The sequence below is a fragment of the Caenorhabditis elegans genome, chromosome I (genome assembly GCF_000002985.6).
Source record: "Caenorhabditis elegans chromosome I".
Taxonomy (NCBI): domain Eukaryota; kingdom Metazoa; phylum Nematoda; class Chromadorea; order Rhabditida; family Rhabditidae; genus Caenorhabditis; species Caenorhabditis elegans.
The window spans coordinates 13,714,236-13,734,028 of record NC_003279.8 but is presented as its reverse complement, the minus strand read 5'-3'; the positions used below and the strand labels follow the sequence as shown (position 1 = coordinate 13,734,028).

Here is a 19,793-nt window from a genome sequence, read left to right as displayed (position 1 = left end):
CGTTTTGGAAAACTTACATTTTTTTGAAAAGAAAAATGTTATCCCAAAAACTTTTTTTTTCAAATTTTAATTCCCATAGCACATTGCCCAAAGCCCTAGAAGTTCAAAGAAGCTTCCAAAAATCTGCACAATTGACTTTTAGACTCTGATTCCAAAGAGTACTTAACATACTCTGTCTCTCTGTCTTCCCGGTTCTCAAGGTGAGCATTAATTCGTCACACAGAAACAACGGAAGGGCAAATATGAAAAAAAAAAAACTAGATTCTTGAGGAAGAAAAGAAGAAACACTTGTACTTCTCAATTCTCATTTCTCTTTAGTACATGCTACCAATTTTTTTCAAAGTAATGCTACTTTAATAAGGTTCTGTAAAACCTTTACTGATCAATAATGAGATAAAAGTTATTTGTCATATCCATGTATTTTTGGAATAACATTCGTTACCCATTTTCCTTCTCTATCACTTATTGGAGTGCTCCTTTATTGAAATGATGTAGTGCCCATATGTTTAGTTTGACTGTTTGTGCTTACGTAATAATAACAATAATAATAATAATTATTATTATTTTTTTACACAAGGTACCCTAGTGTAGTGAATTTAATCAATATGTCGATTTAAGTTAGTTCATGATAACTTGCTAGTTTTTTTATTTTTTTATTATTTTTAGAAATTTAGAAACACTATATCCAATGCAGAAATACTACCGTTCTTGAAAATAAACATACACGTAGTGTCAGAATGTCTCATTTCGGCTTGATCTACGTAGATCTACAAAAAAATGGGGGAGAAAAGGCTGATTTCGCATGGTTAAGAACGTGCTCACGTCACATATTTTTGGGCTAAAAATTCACGCATTTTTCGTAGATCAAACCGTGATGGGACAGCCTAGCACTACGTGAACTTATTGAGCCATAAATTCGATTTAATAATAACTCAAATAGATCAGTGAATATCTAGAAAAGGTAATAGCGTTTGACTAAATTTTTTTCTTCATTCTCCATACCTCTGTATTTGAAATCAAGTCCCCTTTATTTACAACACCATTCAAAATTTTCTGAATACAGTGCTTTCCTCAATTTGGAGAATATACTACTTTTCCCACGGTAATATTCTTCGCTACACTACTAATTTAGTATATAACAATGTACAATATTGCTAATCATTCATAGTCTAGACATTTATATTCTTTAATACAGTAATCATACAAAATTGATGTGAACATTTGCTTCTCTGTGTTGTGTGCTCACAGAGCTTTGAGAAGTACTCGTGTTTTCTGTGGGGCAGCAGAGACCACAAAAGTTTCCAGGACAACCGGAGGGGCCTAGGGTCTCTAAAATATTCTATGAGAGCATTTTTACATAAGCACGTCGATAGTAAACAAGGTTGTTTGTGAATGACAAAAAGAAGTCTGTGGAATGAAATTTCATGTCCAAGCAAGTTCGTCTAATAAGACTCAAGTCTCAAATGTATCATAACTATTACAACAATTCTACTGAACCCGGGTAGTTACTACTGGTAGATTGTCTTTCTCCAGCCAATTTTTTGAATAATTTTGAATAATCATAATATATTGTTTACTATATATAATACATTTATACATTACATTTATATTAATCTACCACTGACTTTACCCCAAAATCAGTAGAAACTTTGATACTTTCATTAGTACCTTAAAAATGCCCAATGGACAATTGTCAAGGCTTTCATAACAACTAAGTTTAAATTCCAAAACCTATTGAAATAGTTCAATCTCGAAAAGTGCCCTTTGCCCTCACCACCCCCCCCCCCCCCCCCATTAGTCTAGTCTCTCTCTCCTTGTTCCCGTCGGTAGGGGGTTGGCTCCTGTTTGTGAGGTGCTGCTCAACAACTTTGTCCTTCTTATTCTTTCTCTTGTAAAATCACCATTTTCTACAAATATTTGCTCTTTTCTTCTTTGCTGCCATACACATACACACATCACAGTAGCAACTTTTTTTTTTCATAAGGTGTCAAGTACCAGTGGGAATGCCAACCTAAGTCATTGAGGAAAGGAATACAAAATGCTTGGACCTGAATACAATATTACACATCCGTCAATATACCGAACATCGACTGCGAATCCAATAGTGCTCGTGAGTTTTTATTGTTTGAACTTGGGGTTTTTAGGTATCAATGTTCTAGATCTTGGTGTTTAAAAATATTATGTTTGTAATTCTGTACTTGTAAAGCATTCTCTAATCGTTTTAGTTCAAACTTTTAAGAAAATACAGTGGATATGTATAAAGAATGGAATATGTACATGTAGCAGGTTAGTAAGAGTATATAAAGATAAAAAGATATAAAAAGGAATTTATAAAGATCATAATGTAGTAGATTAGTATCAGTATACATACAAGGAGAAACATAAATAGGAAGTATAATGTACCGTATTTCTTCTATTAATATGGCCTCCCTATTAGACTTGCACTCCCTATTAGTATTGCATCTTGAACACCCTTCGAAAATTAGAATTGCACTCCCTATTAGTGTTGCACTCTCTAATAGTCTTGCATCTACTTTTTTTTTGGTACAAACCCACCTCACTAATTTTGAGATTTTAACAACGTTTTTTGCCTATTTTGCAACAATTATTGGTAAAATTTCTATGAAGTTGAAGTTATTGTACCTTTTTGTTGCAATTACAATCAAATTTTCTGAATTTTTACATAAGAAACTAGTTTTTTCAGAAAAAAATAGTAAGCTCAAAGTCAGAAAAATGTTCTGAAAATTAATATTGCACTCCCTATTAGTATTGCCAGCGGGAAGACCATCGAAAAATAGTATTGCAGCCATATTAATAGAAGAAATACGGTATAAGGAAAATTAGTTTATATGCGAGTATATCACGTGTTTAGCAATAGAGTCCCACAAGTGAACATGTTAATGCCCACTGTCCTTATCCTCTACGTTGTCTTACTCAAAGTTTGTTATATGCCTTCGTTTGTCAATAATAGTGGTTAATTTTTAATAGAAGAACTACAATACGTATAGAAAACCCGAATTCGGTAGGGTGTCTTATTGAATAATAGTCGTTAAAAATGTTAGTATAATATATACATTAAAGGTGGAGTAGCGCTAGTGGGAAAATTGCTTTAAAACATGCCTATGGTACCACAATGACCAAATATCATGATAAAAAAATCCAAAAAAATTTTCTAAATTTTATATGATTTTTTGAAAATTGAAAAAATCTCAGTTTTTGCCTAATTCCTATTTGAATTGCCGCCAATTGGATTTGTTCGATGGAGCGCGCTTGCACGTTTTTAAATTTATTTATGTTATTTTTTGTTATTCTCCACCGATTTTTAATGTTTTCGGTGTATTTTTGCTCGAATTTTAGAGAAAAAGTTAAGATAAATGCAAATTTTTGAATAAAAAGCACGCGTACAGGCGTAAAAATGACAAAGTAACAGTTTTAAACGATTTCGAAACTGAATTAATTAATTTCACTGATTTATGCCTGCACGCTTACTTTTCAATCGAAAATTTGCATTTTTTGACTTTTTCTCTGAAATTCAAGCAAAAATACACCGAAAACATTAAAAATCGGTGGAAAATAACAAAAAATAACATAACTCAGATAAACGTTTTCGCTTCTATTTAGAAGAAAAAAGCAGATATATTTAGAAATGGCGCTAGCTCCTAACACGACATAATTAGAAATGCTTTTTCATCTAAATAGCAGAGCTTTTTAACTAAATAGGTCTACTTCTTCTAATTAGAAGTACCTTCTTCTTCTAAATAGTTCTACTCTTTTCTAAATATAAGTGCGTTTTGCTTCTATTTAGACTCGGTTTTCGCCTCCTATATAGACTCGGAATTTTTAAAAGTGAATTTTTGGAAAATGTGATTTTGGATTCCGGAAAAAAAAAAAGATTTTCTATTCTCGTTCAGCTCCCCTGCCGACCCTGTTCGTTCACTTTTTCCACAGTACCCTGTGGAATCTAGACACCTCTTCTAAGCCTGCTACCGTTCTCGGAGAAATTTTCTTGCCACCACCCGGAGTTGAACCCTTGACCTTCTGCTTCACGATCTGAAACGTTACCTGTTTAGCCAACCTTGCGCGTGTGAGAACTAGTTGCGGCGCTAATTAAGTAGTTCATCGACTTTTTTGCATTTATTAACAGACTTCAAATTAATGCGCCCGAAAGGCTCGAAAAGCAAACGCGCTCTGTTGAACACCTTCTGCGCGCGCATTCAAATTTAGTTTTTTCTTTCTTCCAAATATTTTTATACGGAAAGTGATAGTTTCACACTGTATTTGCAAATTTTAAAGACAATTAAAAAAAAATTTTTTTTTTAATTTTTAAAAAATAAATTCTCAAAAAAATTCCGGTTTTTTTCAAATTCTAAAAACACTGATAAGACTCCAAAATATCATAAGGATCCCCCCTTATGAACTGAATCTTCAGCTCCAAAGGATCACAAGGGTCCCCCCTTATGAACTGAATCTTCAGCTCTAAAATTTTCCCTCTTATGTTTGAAAAAATATTGAAAAAAATTGTTTTGGAATTTTTTCAAAAAGTGTTTAACTTTATAGAAAACACAATTTTGGTAGTTCTTACAAGTTTGGGCATTCATATTGCATTTTTAGCTAAACAATTAATCAAATTATAGTTGACTGAGCGTATAGACGTCTTACTTTCTAAGACTTATAACTCTGTTGGTGTTTGAATTAATAAAATGTAGACAATTGAAAAGTTGTTGGCAACAATATGAAAAACATTTTGTTAGTGGGTACTTTCTAGTTATCTTTAGTGGCTGCGGAGATGTGAGCTCCAAGACAACCATAATATGCTAGATCTGTGCTCAACAATATCTCAGTTCTGGACAATGCCTGCAACTATGAAAACGTTTATTGCTTCGAACTTAACATGGTTGTAGTTGAAGGCTTTTTAATACCTCGCCTCTAGAATTGGATACATTCGTTTTAAGACAGGAGGTTTTGTTGTTCAGAGCCCCACGGAATGTCGGTTTGACTTTTAGAAAACACCTATTTTGGCAAGAAAATGTATAGAAACAACCTTCTATTTAGATCTACCCTCTTCTATTTAGGTCTAAATAGATCTGCCATTTCTACGCTGTTCTAATTAGATCAAACCCTGATCTATTTAGAACTAGTTCTTCTATTTAGCTCTAATTAGTTTTCCGATTCTACTAAATAGGTCTATTCCTTCTAAATAGAAGCTAACACGTTTATCTGAGAAATAAATTTAAAAACGTGCAAGCGCGCTCCATCGAACAAATCCAATTGGCGGTAATTCAAATAGGAATTAGGCAAAAACTGAGATTTTTTCAATTTTCAAAAAATCATATAAAATTTATAAAAATTTTTTTTAATTTTTTAATCATGATATTTGGTCATTGTGGTACCATAGGCATGTTTTAAAGCAATTTACCCACTGGCGCTACTCCACCTTTAATGTGTCTAAATTCATAACCTAACCATTGATAATTTGCAGGCTGGTCTGGTATTTGAATCGATACCCCATTGGTTCCGTCGATATGCTCGTTTACGACCAGACTACTCATTCCCATCGTCTATGATCTCTGATTTCAAAAGTAAGCTTATTAAGCGAATGTCGTTATTTTTCATCTATCTACAGCACCTCTCTAATTTTACACATTTTAAGTTATCATGTCAGTAGAAAATTCAACCAGGATGTTCATAATTAATAAATAATTAAAACTTAGATGGTGGTTACCTAAAAAATCTGATAAAAAAGAAATGCGAGTTACAGCATTAATGGCATCATAGTTTGAAGGTGGAGTAGCGCCAGTGGGGATTTTGTCTAAATGCACTTATAATGATCCAAAACAACCGAATATCATAATAAAACACTCCAAAAAATTTTAGATTTTTCATAATTTTCGGTCAAATTGCCAAAATTTTGAAAAATACGAGCTTTTGAGAAAATTTAAAGAAATGTCGCATGTTTCGACCCCTACAATGTTTTAATACAAATAATTTAAACAAAATTAAAACGTAAAAAATGTCGAAAAAAAAATTTTTTTTTTGGTCGACTTCAAAAATTATGAGTTGCAAAAACTGAGTAATTGCCACTTTTTGCGAGTAAATAAAAAATAAAAAAACAATGTTTTTAAAAATTTTTATCATGATATTTGGTTATTTTGGGATTAAAGGAGTGGTTTTTAACAATTTCCCCACTGGCGCTACACTGGCGCCACTGACCTTTGATACATATAAAACCTAGGTAGTCAATATTTTTTTAAGAAATTTAAATTTAAATTAAATAGCTTAATTTAGATATAATAATTCAGAAATTAAGACACTTTAGACGCAACTAACTAGTAAGTAGTAAGTACATGTCCTATCTTCCAGAAGTATCACTCTCAAATTCCGAACTCTACACCGTATTGATATTGGCCTCCATTTTCACATTCCTTCGATATTATCTGCAGATTCGATTGGAGGTGAGTTTTTTAAAAATTCTGTTAACATGATTAATGCCCCCCAAAAAAATTATAGTGTGAAAATTATTGTGATATTTGAGTTTAGCATGATGATAAACCTCAGCTTACCTGTTTTTCATGGTTTTCGGCAAATGTTGGGCAAAGGTTTTTTAGAACCTTCTGGAAAATTCGATAAAATTCTGTGGAATGTCGGGTTTTGAATCAACTGGCGTATCTTCCTGATAAATTTATAAAAATATTAGATCAAAGGTTTTTTGACATGCCGAATTCGAATATCACAATAATTCTTTGATATTGGAGAAAATTAAGTAGGCATATAAAAATGGCTTTCTAGTAAGTTTGTTGCTATATTGAATTAACCTACCTATTAAACAGTAGTTTTCCAGTCATGGACCCAACAACACAACATATACCCCCGATTTGCCCATAAAGTACCCGAATCGTTCTGGAAATTGACCTATTATGGAACTGTATGGATATTTGCATTCTACTTCCACATGTGTGTAGATTCACATGACATTTTCAATGACCCCCTGTCAATGTGGATTGGTATGTTATAACAAATGTTTCTTGATGTACTAAATTTAAAATGGTTTTAGAATGGGAATCCGGGGGCCGTCCAAAAATGCATTGGCAGGTACAAGTGATATATGCAGTTCAATCGGCGTTCTATATTCATTCAATTTATGCCACATTGTTTATGGATTTATGGAGAAAGGATTCATGGCTAATGTTTGTACACCATTTTATTGCACTTGGATTACTTTTTCTGTCTTATGTTGATAAGTGAGTATTTATGATTGATTATTGATTTTTAGTGGAATTTTTTGTTTTATGCGGTTATTCAAGTAATGTAGCAAAATGTATTTAAATACATTTGTGACGTCACAAATGTATTTAAATACATGTTTTTATATACTTGAATACAGTTGTGACGTAATTTTTCTACACTTTTTAATTTTCTGACATTACTTGAATAACCCCATTAGGGTTTTGACAACTTTTTAACTACAAAATACGATCATTAACGTATTTTTTAATTTATTAGTATTTAATTGGAAATTCACAAATAATCATCGACCTCCGACACCTTTTCGTTAAAAATGTCGGAAACGCCTTTTTTTTCCTTTTTTTTTGGACGAAAAAATTTGCAAAAAAATTTTCCCGTGGGGGAGAGTTGGTTTTTTCTGGACCCTTTTTTTTCCTTTTTTTTTTGGACGAAAAAATTTGCAAAAAAATTTTCCCGTGATGGAGAGTTAAACTCCTTTTTTTCATAAACTTCCTAAATACTTCATAAATAAATTCAAAAAATTTTCCGACCGAAAACTATCGGGAATATTTAAATTCTTGAAAAATTGTTTTAAAAATTTTAAAAATTAAAAATTATTGATTTTTTGTGAAAACAAATATACTAAAAAACCAAACTTTTACAAAATTACACAATATTTTATTTCCTCGATCTCCAGAAAAATCAATTTTTATCGATTTTTCGTAAAAGTTGTCGGAAACGCCTAAAACTTGAAAATGGCTGAAACTTTAAAAAAATTTCGATGAAAACTCTGACGTTTTTCCACAAAGTAGGAAAATTTTGAAAACGAAATTCTATTGATTTTTTGTGTGAGTTCAAAAAAAAAAATTTCCGGCAAAAAAATAGAAAACAATTAGATTTTCCAACAAAAATCGATAACCGCCGTTAATTTGTCCATCTTTTCCAAAAGTTGGTTATTATCGATTTTTCGTGAAAATTATTGATTTTTTTACAGTTTCACCCTCCCCGGCGCCCTGGTCCTCTTCCTACACGACAATTCAGATGCTACACTGGAAATCACCAAACTATCGTTTTATTTGAAAAAGCGAACAAATCGTCAATATTACAAATATTATTTCCTAATGGGAAATGCTGCATTCATACTATTTGCTATCATTTGGGTGATTTTCCGTTTGTACTGGTACACTTGTAAATTGTTATATGCTACAATTTATGGAGCAGTGTACTTGGGACCACAGGATGCTCCGTTCTTCCCGTTGCTCGGTGCAATGCTTTTGATCATTTTTGCGATGAATGTTTATTGGTTTAATGTGAGTTTTATTAATTGGAATGTATCGATTTTTATTTAAACATTTTTTAAGAAAAAAATCGATAACTAATTTTTTCATTTTTTTGCAGAGCTTGGTACTTTAAATTAAAAAGTGCATGTTTTTCCGTAAAAATTGTCAATTTTGTAGAAAAATCGATAACTTCTTTACTCCAATTCAAAATTTAAATAAAAAACTGATAAAATTTCTTAAAAACCAGTGATTTTTCCACAAAATTCAAACTCTTTTAAAACTGCTCAAAATTTAATAATTATGCATAAAAATCAAAAATTTGGCTCAAAAATCAATAAATATTGCAGAAATCAATAATTTCTCACACAAAATGATAAATTTTAAAAAAAATCAATACTTTTTCACAAAAATCGATAATATTCCAAAATCAATAACTGCTTGAAAAATCAATAAATTATCACAAAAATCAAAATGTTTCCCCGAAAAATTAAATTAATAAATTAGCACTTTCACCAAAAAAATCAATAATTTCCTTAAAAAATTGATAATTTAAAAAAATCAAGTTTAAAAAATCAATAATTTTTCACAAAAATCAATAATATTTTTCTAAAAAAATTAATTTTTAAAAATCAATAATTTTCTTAAAAATCGATAAAATTTTCCAAAATCAATAATATCTTTCTAAAAAATCAATAAATTTCCAGTTTATCGCTCGAATGATCTGGCGCGTAGCCTTAACCGGAGAGGATCCAGAAGACAATCGTGAATGGGACACAACCGCTGTCAGTGGGCTCAATCAGCAGAAGCTCGACGAGTTGGCCACTGAAAAGTGCCATCTTAAACCGAAGAACGTGTAATTTATTGATTTTTTGTTCATTTTTCACCAAATTTTTTTGTTGTATTCCTTTGTATTGTCGCTAGACTATTGTATGAATAAAAATTTCAGATTTCACTAATTCGATTGTTTTTCTGTTTTTTTTTGTGTCTGTGCAAGTTAGGAGGACATGGCCGAAAAAAAAAACATACAACTATAGCATTTTCAATTCACATTTTCTTCAAAATTGCGGCCTAAAAATGAGCATCAAACGTTTGTCTATGCGATTGAAAAAAGGTATACATCGGAGCTGGAATCGTATGACCTCTTTGGAAGCTGGACTTGAAGAAGAGAAGGAGATTAAGATTGTTGAGGAGCCTGGTGAGTTTTAGTACTCCTACAGTACCTACAGTACCCTTAAAGTACCATTGTGGTATCCCTATAGTTCTCATACAGTTACCCTACAGTACCCCATACATCACCCCTAAAGTACTTAAGTACTTACATTAAACCTACAGTACTTTTACAGTAACCCAATAGTACCCCTACATTACTCCTATAGTCCCCCTAACCCTACAGTACCTCTACAGTAACCCTACCGTACCCCGACAGTACCCTCCACAGTTGGGGATTTTTCGTTTTCCGTGCTTTTGGCGAAAAATCTATTTTACGCTGGAGAAGGTAACCGAAACAACGAAAATACCCAAAAAACCTGAAAAATTCATATTTTTTTAAATTTTAAACAATTTTCTTCAAAAAGTTTTCCTCGAAAATGTAAAAAGTCCTACAGTACCCCTACAGTAATCCTACAGAATCCCTACAGTACCTTCACAGCTGGGGATTTTTCGTTTTTCGTTTTCCGTGCTTTTGGCAAAAAAATCCATTTTTCACTAGAAAAGGTGACCAAAACAACGAAAATAGCGAAAAAATACCTGAAAAATACATGTAATTTTAAATTGTACAAATTTCTTTTTCAAAAAGTTTTACTCGAAAATGTAACCAGAGCACTAGTACGCTACTCCTATAGAACCCCTACGGCGCCGCTACAGGACTCCCACAGTACCCCTGATGTACCCCTACAGTACCCCTATAGTACCCCTGATGTACTCCTACAGTACCCCTACAGTACTCCTACAGTATCCCTACAGTATCCCTACAGTACCCCTGAAGTACTCCTGTAGCACCCCTACGGCACCGCTACAGGATTCCCACAGTACCCCTGATGTACCCCTACAGTACCCCTATAGTACCCCTGATGTACTCCTACAGTACCCCTACAGTACCCCTACAGTACCCCCTACAGTACCCTGATGTACCCCTACAGTACGCCAAAGGTACTCCCACAGTACCCCTACATTACCCAAACAGTGCCCCTACAGTCTCCCTACAATACCCCTACAGTACTCCCACAGTACCCCCACAGTAACCCTTTTTCAGAACCGCGACCATGGAAAGTGCTGATCACCGGTGGAGCAGGCCATCTTGCCGAGAATCTCGTCGCCAAGCTTGAGGAGATGACTCGTGACTCAATAAGACCGAAAATCAGGGAGATGTTGGAGAAGGAGATGCCCGCAGTGATTTCCACAAAAGTAGATAAGGAAGTTGAGAAGAGGTTGCCGATGTATATTCAAATCGTGTTAGTGGATGTGCTGGAACCACGTGGCAGGGTTCTGAAGCATCATGTGGCTTTTGTGAAGGTGAGAGCTTAGATGTATGGGGGTCTTATACCCAGCAAAGTACATTTTTACAGTGCTCCTTCGACGACGAGTGCACTATGAAAACCGCATTGGAGCAGGTGGACACTGTCTACCACCTCGCTGCTGTTGGAATGACAGGGCAGTATGCGGTAGGGTTTATCGAGTGAATAAGCACAAGATACATTTCAGCGTGACCGTAAAGCTTGCATGGACATCAACGCAGTTGGCACCATGAATCTCCTAATCTGGGCCAGAAACTCTGGAGTCCAACGATTCATCTACACCTCATCGGTTGGAGTGGTCTTCTCGGGGGAGCCAATGTACAATGCGACGGAGGAAGTTGGGTATCCGGATGATGTAGGATTTTTGAACTATGAGGAACATACTCCTAAATATTATACACTATTACAGTTTTATAACTACTACTGCGAGTCAAAGGCGCATGCCGAGCGAATCGTCCAAAAGGCGTCAGGCCATCGGATGAGGACCACTGTGCTCAGATTCAATGGAATCTATGGACCCGGCGAGAAACGGGTCACCGAGAGGGTTGTGGTGAGTTTAGAGCATTGTATCCTAGAATGTGGTTACTAATGTAACATAGTATTATGACTCTTCATGAAATACATGTCAAATGCATATTGAATACAGATTGAAGGTGGAGTACCGAAATTTGAGACTATGCTTTTTTAGACCCAAAATAGTCAAAAACTACCAATTTTCGTGATGAAACGTTCTGAAAATTTTTCTAAAAAAAGTTATGACCGCTCGAAGTTTTGGAACAAATAGTCTATTTTTAGCTAAAATCTCAAATTTTGCCAACTTATCGGTGTCACAGCGGTTGGAACTTAATTTAGCACTCTTTAATGCATATAATTGTAATTTATTACAAGTTTATTTGTTGACTGAGATGCTTTTTTGGTGGATGCGGGCACAAATACAATTTTGTGTTTTTTTTTTGTATTCCAACCGCTGCAACAGTGAAAAGTTGCCAGAATTTGAGATTTTAGCTAATATACCATTTTTTCCAAAACTTTGAGCGGCCATAACTTTTTTTTGGGTAATTTTCAAAGTCTCTCATTACGAAATTAGGTAGTTTTGGACTATTTTGGGCCTAAAAAAGCAGTCTCAAATTTCGGTACTCCGCCTTTAAATGCATATGTTATATTGAATTAATTAAATACTAATAGTAAATTAAATATTGAATTAAATAAATAAAATATCAAATACAATTCATCTCATAAACTGTTCCTCCAGAAATTCATGCTAACCGGAATGTGGATTGCCACCTGTAAGCCTAATGGCGTAGAAGCGCAGACTCAGCTGTCCTCGGTGGCCAACTGTATCCAGGGACTTGTCAAGGCAGAGTTGGCGTTGAGATGGTCAGACACCCCACATGGACAGATCTACAACATAATGGACAAGACCCCCGTTGGCACTTTCTCTTTCTGGACCCCTCTAAACATTGCTCTGGGGTTCTCCAGCTCGATGATCACAGTTCCAGCGACCCCTATTCGATTGTTCGCCTATTTATCTCAAATCATCGCGGATCGAATGCGTATTGACCCGATTGTTAGTGTGTTGGAAGTTGATTTGCTTCTTGTTAACAATACATTTAACATTGAGAAGGCCGAGCGGGACCTGGGATATGAACCCTCGGTTTCAGCAATTCCAGAGGTAGGCAAAATTAATACCTACACTATCAACGAATGTTAGCAACATTATAGAAGTCGAAAAAGTATTAAGTCTGAATCAAGGCTGTTCGTTTTGGAAATCGAAAAAAATCGAAAAATTGGCTGCCACGACCGATTTATTTTTTTTTGGTAATTTAAAAATTTTCTTTGCTGTACGTCTGGTTGACTAATTGTTGCATTACAAATTGTTTTGGCTAAAAATAATGGTCAAGGTTTTCGAAAATTGAGCTGGAAGTTTGAAAATCGAAAAATCGAAAAAGAAATCGCCTTTAATCCTTTAAAAAAAATGAATTAAAACACCTTGAAAAGGAAAAAAGTCACCCAGGTGTACAATAAAAAATCAATTTAGATTATCAGCTGAATAGTTCAGTTTTGACAAACTCTCTTGGTCTGAATGTATTTTTCATAGTGTCAATTTAATAGCTACATACATATGTAAATCAATCGTTACATCTATTAAATATTTGTGAAATTTTGAATATTTATTTTCATAAGATTTAGTAATCGTGTATAAGGAAAAAAAAACTACAAAACAATATTACACATAGCTAAGCATAACGAACACAGGGAATACAGGTAATACCAATCATGAATTGTATGAATGTGAAGGCATTATTATTATATTATGTATCCACTGATTATGATTAATGATCATTTTGTTTCAATACACAATAGAATTAAATTCACATTTATCATAACCAGTGGATACGATTATAAAGCCTTATACATTGATACAATTCAAGATTAGTATTAACTGTGTTCACTGTGTTCGGTATACTTAGTATTGAGTGTTTCGAGTTGGACGGTTGTACTGGGCCCCTTTTTTAGTAACTATAACAATCCTGAAATTCCTTTCCAGAAAATTGAGTTGACTGTCATTAGAAAATATATAATTGATTCTTGATGTTGCAATTCTTTTTTTTTTTGAAACTTTTAGTTGAGCCAGTAGGCTCTAGGACGCTCTAGGTAAGCGTATAGGATGCATCGACATTATCAGAAACACTTTGTTTAATTTCAGATCATCGAGCACTACCTCCACCGTCTTCCTCCAGACGTCGTCCGTCCCAAAGGCCGCTCTGACTTCTATGTCAAAGTCGCCGTACTTGTATTGGGGACCATTTTGATCTTCGTCGCGGTGTTCAGTTTTACTTTTTGGATGTACTTGATCTTCCAGAGGCTGAGCAGATGGAACCCATTCTAAAAGGAAACTAATTACTACATGCATTCCCAAAAATGAGTACAAGCTTCTAGAAACGCTTTACTTTATCCCAATACTTTTCGGATATAGTAATCATTTATTTTATCATTGTTATTTATTTGATATCTCTTCAATAAGCATCTACCTGCCTGTAATCTCCTTTTTTTGAAATCTCGACTTCTCTTTGCTTTAATTTTTGCATTTTTCCCTAAATAGGTTGAGCGGTGGTTACTAGTTGGCAAATAGTTTTGAGCCTCCAGCGGGCTACCACCTGCTACTTAATCTACAAATCATCAACAATATTTCCCAAAATTTCCCGAGTGGTAAACCATTGCAAATTTTGCAAATTTGGGATAATTTCATCAAATGCGATCGAAAAAGTTGAAACCTAATGATAAAGGTTAAGTTGTCTAAATTGCCAAGCTTTAACCATCCGCGACCCATCAACTGCCAACTACCTGCCAATTAGTAACCACCGCTTTTCCTGTGCAACCGTTGCACCTCTACAGAACCTCTATTGTTAGCAAACTACACACAATAAAATCATTTTATCAAACATAAGACACCGTAAGATTTATTCGTACAATTTTCCGCGAGTTTCAGTTCTCAATCGATTTAACACATCCCAAGGTAGTATCGTCGCTTTGGCTCTCGAAAAACTCTTCTTTCGTGATCTTCTTCTTCTTGCTGAAAATTACTTGATTTCTCATAAACTCTCTAGATATGACAAACCGATCACGACCACCATCTACAGTATCAAGCTGTGTTCCGTCGAGGGTCTGAAATCAAAGTTTAGCAAGGTTTTAATTCGGAAACTGATGAGATACTACACAGCAAGGCTGTGCGACTGGTAGAAAAATTCGACAGCCGAGGCTAACGGCTGTCAGCTTTCTTGATTTCACAGGCAGAATGTTAAAAAAAATGTTGAAAGATGGTCGAAAACTACTATTTTTAGCTTTAATCTATGAAAAACCTACTGATTGGAGTATATTTTGGACAATTTTATTGAGCAATAACTCGGCTGACGACGACAGCCGCACACCCGTGCTTCAAGGCTAAAGAAAAAGTGACACTGAATATTTTCTCAGATTTCTCGCAAGTTTGAGGATATCAATTCATGGACAGCTATGGAAAATAGTTACATTCAGTACTTTACAAGTAGCATTTTTTTTGCTAAAACTAAAGATAACACTAGAAAAATGCCTACAATATGAGATTGCATATCATCAAATAACTAACCTTTGTTTCCATAGTAGGATCCACTGTCAACTCATTAACAACCACAAATTTTTCCTGAACCGTCTTGTCACCCTTCTTTTGCTTCTTCTTCTCCTTAGTTGCCTTGCCAGTTTTCGGGTCAGTCGTCGTAATTATCTTCGAACGTCCCGTATTCGTTGATTCCTTCGATGCAGAACTTTTCTTAGGGTTCTCAATTTTCGAGTTTTCCTTCTTCTTTGAATCATCATCCCCCTTCGGTTTCTTCCCACCCTTCGGTTTCTTCCAAGGAAACGGGGGGAACGGGGGAAGACATTTGAAGAGTCCAAGGCGCCACGCAACAGTGAAACCAGCAAAAGCAAGAATCAGTACAACTACGACCACGATACCAATGATTAGACCCATGTTGGAAGAATCAGATGAGGTTTTTCCGCTGAAATGAGGACTCAGTAACTTAAAGAAATTCCCTATTATTTACCCATTTTTACTTCCTTTTCCAGACTTGCCACCAGCCGTTGAATTACTCGATTTGTTTCCGGATGCAACAAAAATTTGAGATATCCCGTTCATTGTTGCAGTCATCCCTTGCATGGAAGAAGAAAACCGAGAAAAGTGCATGTCAAGTGGCGCCAAATTCAGAAGACTATCCCGCACCGGTTGAAGTTTGCCCTTGACCGACGGATCTGCTTCAATGAGTTCATCGATGACTGATATCTTCTTAACAACGTTGAGTTCCACATCTGGCAGATTAACAAGACCCTTGATCACTGCTGGGTATGTCGATAAGTCATCGCTTGCAGGCTGTTGAAGACTAGCCTTCCAGCTTTCAATCTTTCCAATGAGATTTAAAATATTCGAAGAAGTGTTTGAAAAGTCGTCCCAACTCTCACTTGCTTCTTGTAACAACAATGCATTCTTTGGTACAGTTGCTGCCTCCAAAGTATCCACTACAGTGGATCCATTTGTCACAAAGAACTCCAAATGAGACCTCATTTCCATTACTTTTCCAGTGTTTGCAATATAATTGGCAATTTCACCAAATGATTTGGAGAACTTCTTCAACTCTTTCAAAGCAGTCAATGCTTCTACTTCTTTCTTTTGATTGGACTTGATAGCTTCGAATGCATTACGGATTGGCTTCAGAAGGGCTGGGAATTCAGTCAAGGTTGTGGTGACTTTTTGGAATGTTTCAAAGAAAGCTTGATTATTTTTCAGCTTACGCAGCTGAGAAACTACTCTGAGTGCCGCTGAAACGGGATCCAAACCTTCCTTGAATGTTTTTAGTTTATCAAAAAAGCCCACGAAATCTTTGTGTTTGTCTTGAAATCTGTCGAATGTTGAAGATAATTTTAGAACTTCAGTTATAAGATCTGCAGGCAATTTTCCAGATTTGATGATTTTCAAATAAGGCTGCAGACGACTAACTACACTCCTGAATTGTAAAGTAGAACGAGTTTTTGAAGAAACCAGATCATTTTTCATTTTTGCAAGACTGCGAACGGCTTCGAATTTGTTATTCAAATCACGAGTGATGGTACTGATTTGAATTAGTGTAGACACTAGATTAGATTGTTTTGATGCAAACATAAGTGTTATAAACGATTTTGTGAAAGTTTCAACATTTGTAGCTGGACCTTCAGTAAATTTCAAACCACCTTTGATTTTTTCTGCTAGTCGGAATGATTCCATGTTAGATGTATTCGTCACATGTTTCAGTTTTGTATTCAATTTAATCATCTGGTTCTTAATGTCTTCGAATACCAGAAAACCTTCACTTGGAATACTTGAACTCGTGATTTATTTATTTATTTATTACGCTCTCTCGGAGACGTGATGAAAACCAATTACATAAATATAAAAACAATAAAAAACAGAAGACAAATACAAATAATAGAAGAAAAAAAAATTGGGAAAGGGGGGTGAAGATGAAGAGGATAGGGAAACTGGACATTTGAAGAGCAGAAGTTAAGGAGAGCTTATGATCGGTTGTATCGTGTCAAAAATTGTTTAGTTGCGTACTTAAGGTACGATTAATAACAAAATGTCGCCTAATTCTAGTTTTGCACTTGCCCCAAGAGAATTTGTATTTCGAACGTGTACGTGTATTTTCAGTAAAGTTGAAAAATTCAGACGTTTCAAGACCTATTTTCCCAGTCATCATGTGGGATATGAGTTTTTTATCAATTGCTAATCTTCTATTTTCTAACGTTGAGAGCTTAAATAATTCATTTCTTTCCGAGGCCGATTTGTAATCTTTGTCATCTGGTCTGATGTATCTACCCTTCATTCTACTGTAAAGCCTTCTCGTAAACGCGTTTTGTACTGATTCTATAGCTTTTGAGTCGTTTTTCTTAATTGGACTAGTGATTACTGTGCCATATTCTAGTCTAGGCCTTATGAAAGTTTTATAGAGTAATGTCATAAGCTTTACGCTTTTACTAGAGTAAGTGTTGAAGATTTGGAATAGTTGGTATTTTGTGAGATTGATAGTCTTTTTCCAGTGGTCCGTAAAATCGAGTTTTTCAGACACTAGGAATCCTAGGTCCCTTGTTGATACTTCTTTTTTTATAGGGAGTCCATTCAAAAAATAGGTATAATTTGTATTGCATTTTCCTAGGGTTAAATGAAAAGTTTTTGAGGGATTTAAAAGGAGTTTATTATTGAGTGCCCAATCGGTAACTACGTCAATTGCTGATTGGAGAGAATTTTGAGATTGACTCTTTGGAGTGGCTGCATATAATTTTATATCATCTGCGAATTGTTTACAGTATACTCCTACAGGCAAATTTGCGGATATTTCATTGACAAATATGCCGAAAAGTACCGGTGAAAGAACAGATCCTTGTGGAACCCCACACACTGCTTTTTTAGGTACTGAAAGTGTGTTTCCCACTTTTACTTTAAACGATCTATTAGTCAAGAACCTATCGAGCCAACGTATCAGATGTTTGTTGATTTTAATTGAAGTCAACTTATCTAGAAGGATGTCATGCGATACTTTATCAAAAGCTTTTGAGAAATCTAGATATATAACGTCAGTTTGTGCTCCTTCATCTATGTTTTTGGTCCAGTTATTCATGCATTCCAGCATATTTGTGATAGTTGATTTAATAGGGCGAAAACCGTGTTGATTGTTGTTCCAAAACTTAGTATCACTCAGGAAAGATTCTAGTTTAGTAAGTATGCATCTTTCATAGACGCGGCATATGTTGGACGTGATACTAATAGGGCGAAAGTCAAGAGCATCTTTTGGCTTGCTAGATTTTGGTAGCGGTATGACTATAGATTCTGACCATGCTTTTGGAATTTCACCTCTTATCATGCTGATATTGAATATTTGAGCTAGGATACTACTGATATACGGGCCTAGCAATTTTATGAACGTGAAAGGAACATTGTCTGACGTAAGAGAGCACGAGTTTTTACTTTTTCTTAATTTTTTCATTACTTCCATATCAGTCACCCACAGGAATGGCTGTTCGGATTTATAGCTATTAAGAAGTTGTAAGTTAGTTTTTCTTATGTTTGTGTACTGGGATTCGAAAGAGGAAGCCAAATGATCTGATTTTTCTTTTTCAGAGCTTATTAATTTTCCAGAACTATCACGTAGTGTCGGTATCCCAGCCATTTTCGGCTTCAACACAGTTTTTGCATGTTTGGAAAATTTGCTGTTGCCCTTTGTAGCTAATCTTTTGTACTCTGAATTACTAGTGAATTTTTTCAGTTTTTTCCTAAATCGTCTTGTTAATTTTATATATTCGAGGTAGTCGGAGGTTTTTCGACTTGTTCTCGCTTTTTCAAAACAATGTTCTACTGTATCTTTGAACGATCTTAAATAGTGGGGAAGGGTTTCTGAGTTTGTGATGACTGATATTTTCTTTACGTGATGTTGGAAGCAAAAGCGTATATGGCTTAGAAGTATTTCATACATTTCGTCTACTGAGAAGTGGGGGATTATTACGCTTGCCCAATCAATTTTATTCAAATATTCAGTAATTAGGGGCCATTCGGCATTTTTGAAATCATATATCTCACTTTGTTGAACTATCAATTTTTGAAAGAGGTCTATACGGAATTCTAGCTTGCAGTGGTCACTTTGCCCTAACGGTGGGGAAACATTGAGATTTCTTATAATGATATTTGAGAAGACTACATCAAGTATATTATTCTTTCTGGTTGCTGATGTGACATATTGCTTTAATCTATGAACATTACAGAATTCTAAAAGTAGAGTTCCCAGACGTGTTTTTGCATCTGGCTCTTCCTTACTCCAATCAATTCCACTTATGTAAAATCTCCAACTACCACTACTTTACCTGGATGATTTGCCAGATCGGCGAGTTTATTTAATAATTTAATTGTATTTTTATGCGTACACGAAGGTGGTCTATAGATATTGATTAGACGAAGGGGAAATACATCAATATTCAGATCGACAACTAAAATTTCATAGGATTTTGGATCTGACTCGGAAACAACAATGTCGCTCAGAATATTAGACTTTACAATTGTACAAACTCCTCCTCCACGGTGACCGTCTTTACGATCGGCTCTAAATATTTTATAGGATAAATTAGGTGTGTTCAAGAAAGAATCATTCACATTACTGGAACATTACTCATTCACATTACTCTCTTGGAGTGCAAGTATGTCAATTTTTTTGTATAATAAGAGAGA

The 19,793-nt window shown here is 34.8% G+C and overlaps 2 protein-coding genes, 2 non-coding genes and 1 pseudogene across 5 annotated transcripts; 2 read left to right on the top strand and 3 right to left on the bottom strand.

Moving 5' to 3' along the window:
• Positions 1-1,981: 1,981 nt before the first annotated feature.
• lagr-1 (putative ceramide synthase lagr-1) lies at positions 1,982-9,452 on the top strand. The gene is made up of 7 exons (NM_061002.5): positions 1,982-2,110; positions 5,480-5,579; positions 6,361-6,452; positions 6,839-7,001; positions 7,052-7,238; positions 8,216-8,531; positions 9,206-9,452. Exons 1-7 carry the CDS (start codon positions 2,039-2,041, stop codon positions 9,356-9,358), a joined length of 1,083 nt encoding a protein of 360 aa, NP_493403.1. The 5' UTR covers positions 1,982-2,038; the 3' UTR covers positions 9,359-9,452.
• Positions 3,885-3,997, bottom strand: Y6B3B.15. Its single transcript, NR_101642.1, has one exon. It is a non-coding gene; the product is annotated as a small nucleolar RNA Y6B3B.15 (small nucleolar RNA).
• On the bottom strand, positions 4,184-4,235 carry Y6B3B.14. Its single transcript, NR_050692.1, has one exon. It is a non-coding gene; the product is annotated as an Unclassified non-coding RNA Y6B3B.14 (non-coding RNA).
• Positions 9,453-9,575: 123 nt separating the features above from the next.
• Positions 9,576-13,904, top strand: hsd-1 (3beta-hydroxysteroid dehydrogenase/Delta(5)-Delta(4) isomerase 1; the record flags this gene model as incomplete). The annotated part of the gene is made up of 7 exons (NM_061001.1): positions 9,576-9,696; positions 10,753-11,012; positions 11,066-11,161; positions 11,202-11,369; positions 11,424-11,564; positions 12,267-12,686; positions 13,722-13,904. 7 exons carry the CDS (start codon positions 9,576-9,578, stop codon positions 13,902-13,904), a joined length of 1,389 nt encoding a protein of 462 aa, NP_493402.1.
• Positions 13,905-17,112: 3,208 nt separating this feature from the next.
• Positions 17,113-19,731, bottom strand: Y6B3B.2 (annotated as a pseudogene). The gene has a single exon. A coding segment is annotated over exon 1 (2,619 nt).
• Between the last annotated feature and the right edge of the window lie 62 nt (positions 19,732-19,793).

Bases quoted from the DNA above. Each gene is read 5' to 3' on its own strand.
- lagr-1 (NM_061002.5), top strand. From the start codon at position 2,039: ATGCTTGGACCTGAATACAATATTACACATCCGTCAATATACCGAACA. The intron at 2,111-5,479 runs GTGAGTTTTTAT...GATAATTTGCAG, and splicing joins CTGCGAATCCAATAGTGCTC to GCTGGTCTGGTATTTGAATC. The intron at 7,239-8,215 runs GTGAGTATTTAT...ATTTTTTTACAG, and splicing joins TTTCTGTCTTATGTTGATAA to TTTCACCCTCCCCGGCGCCC.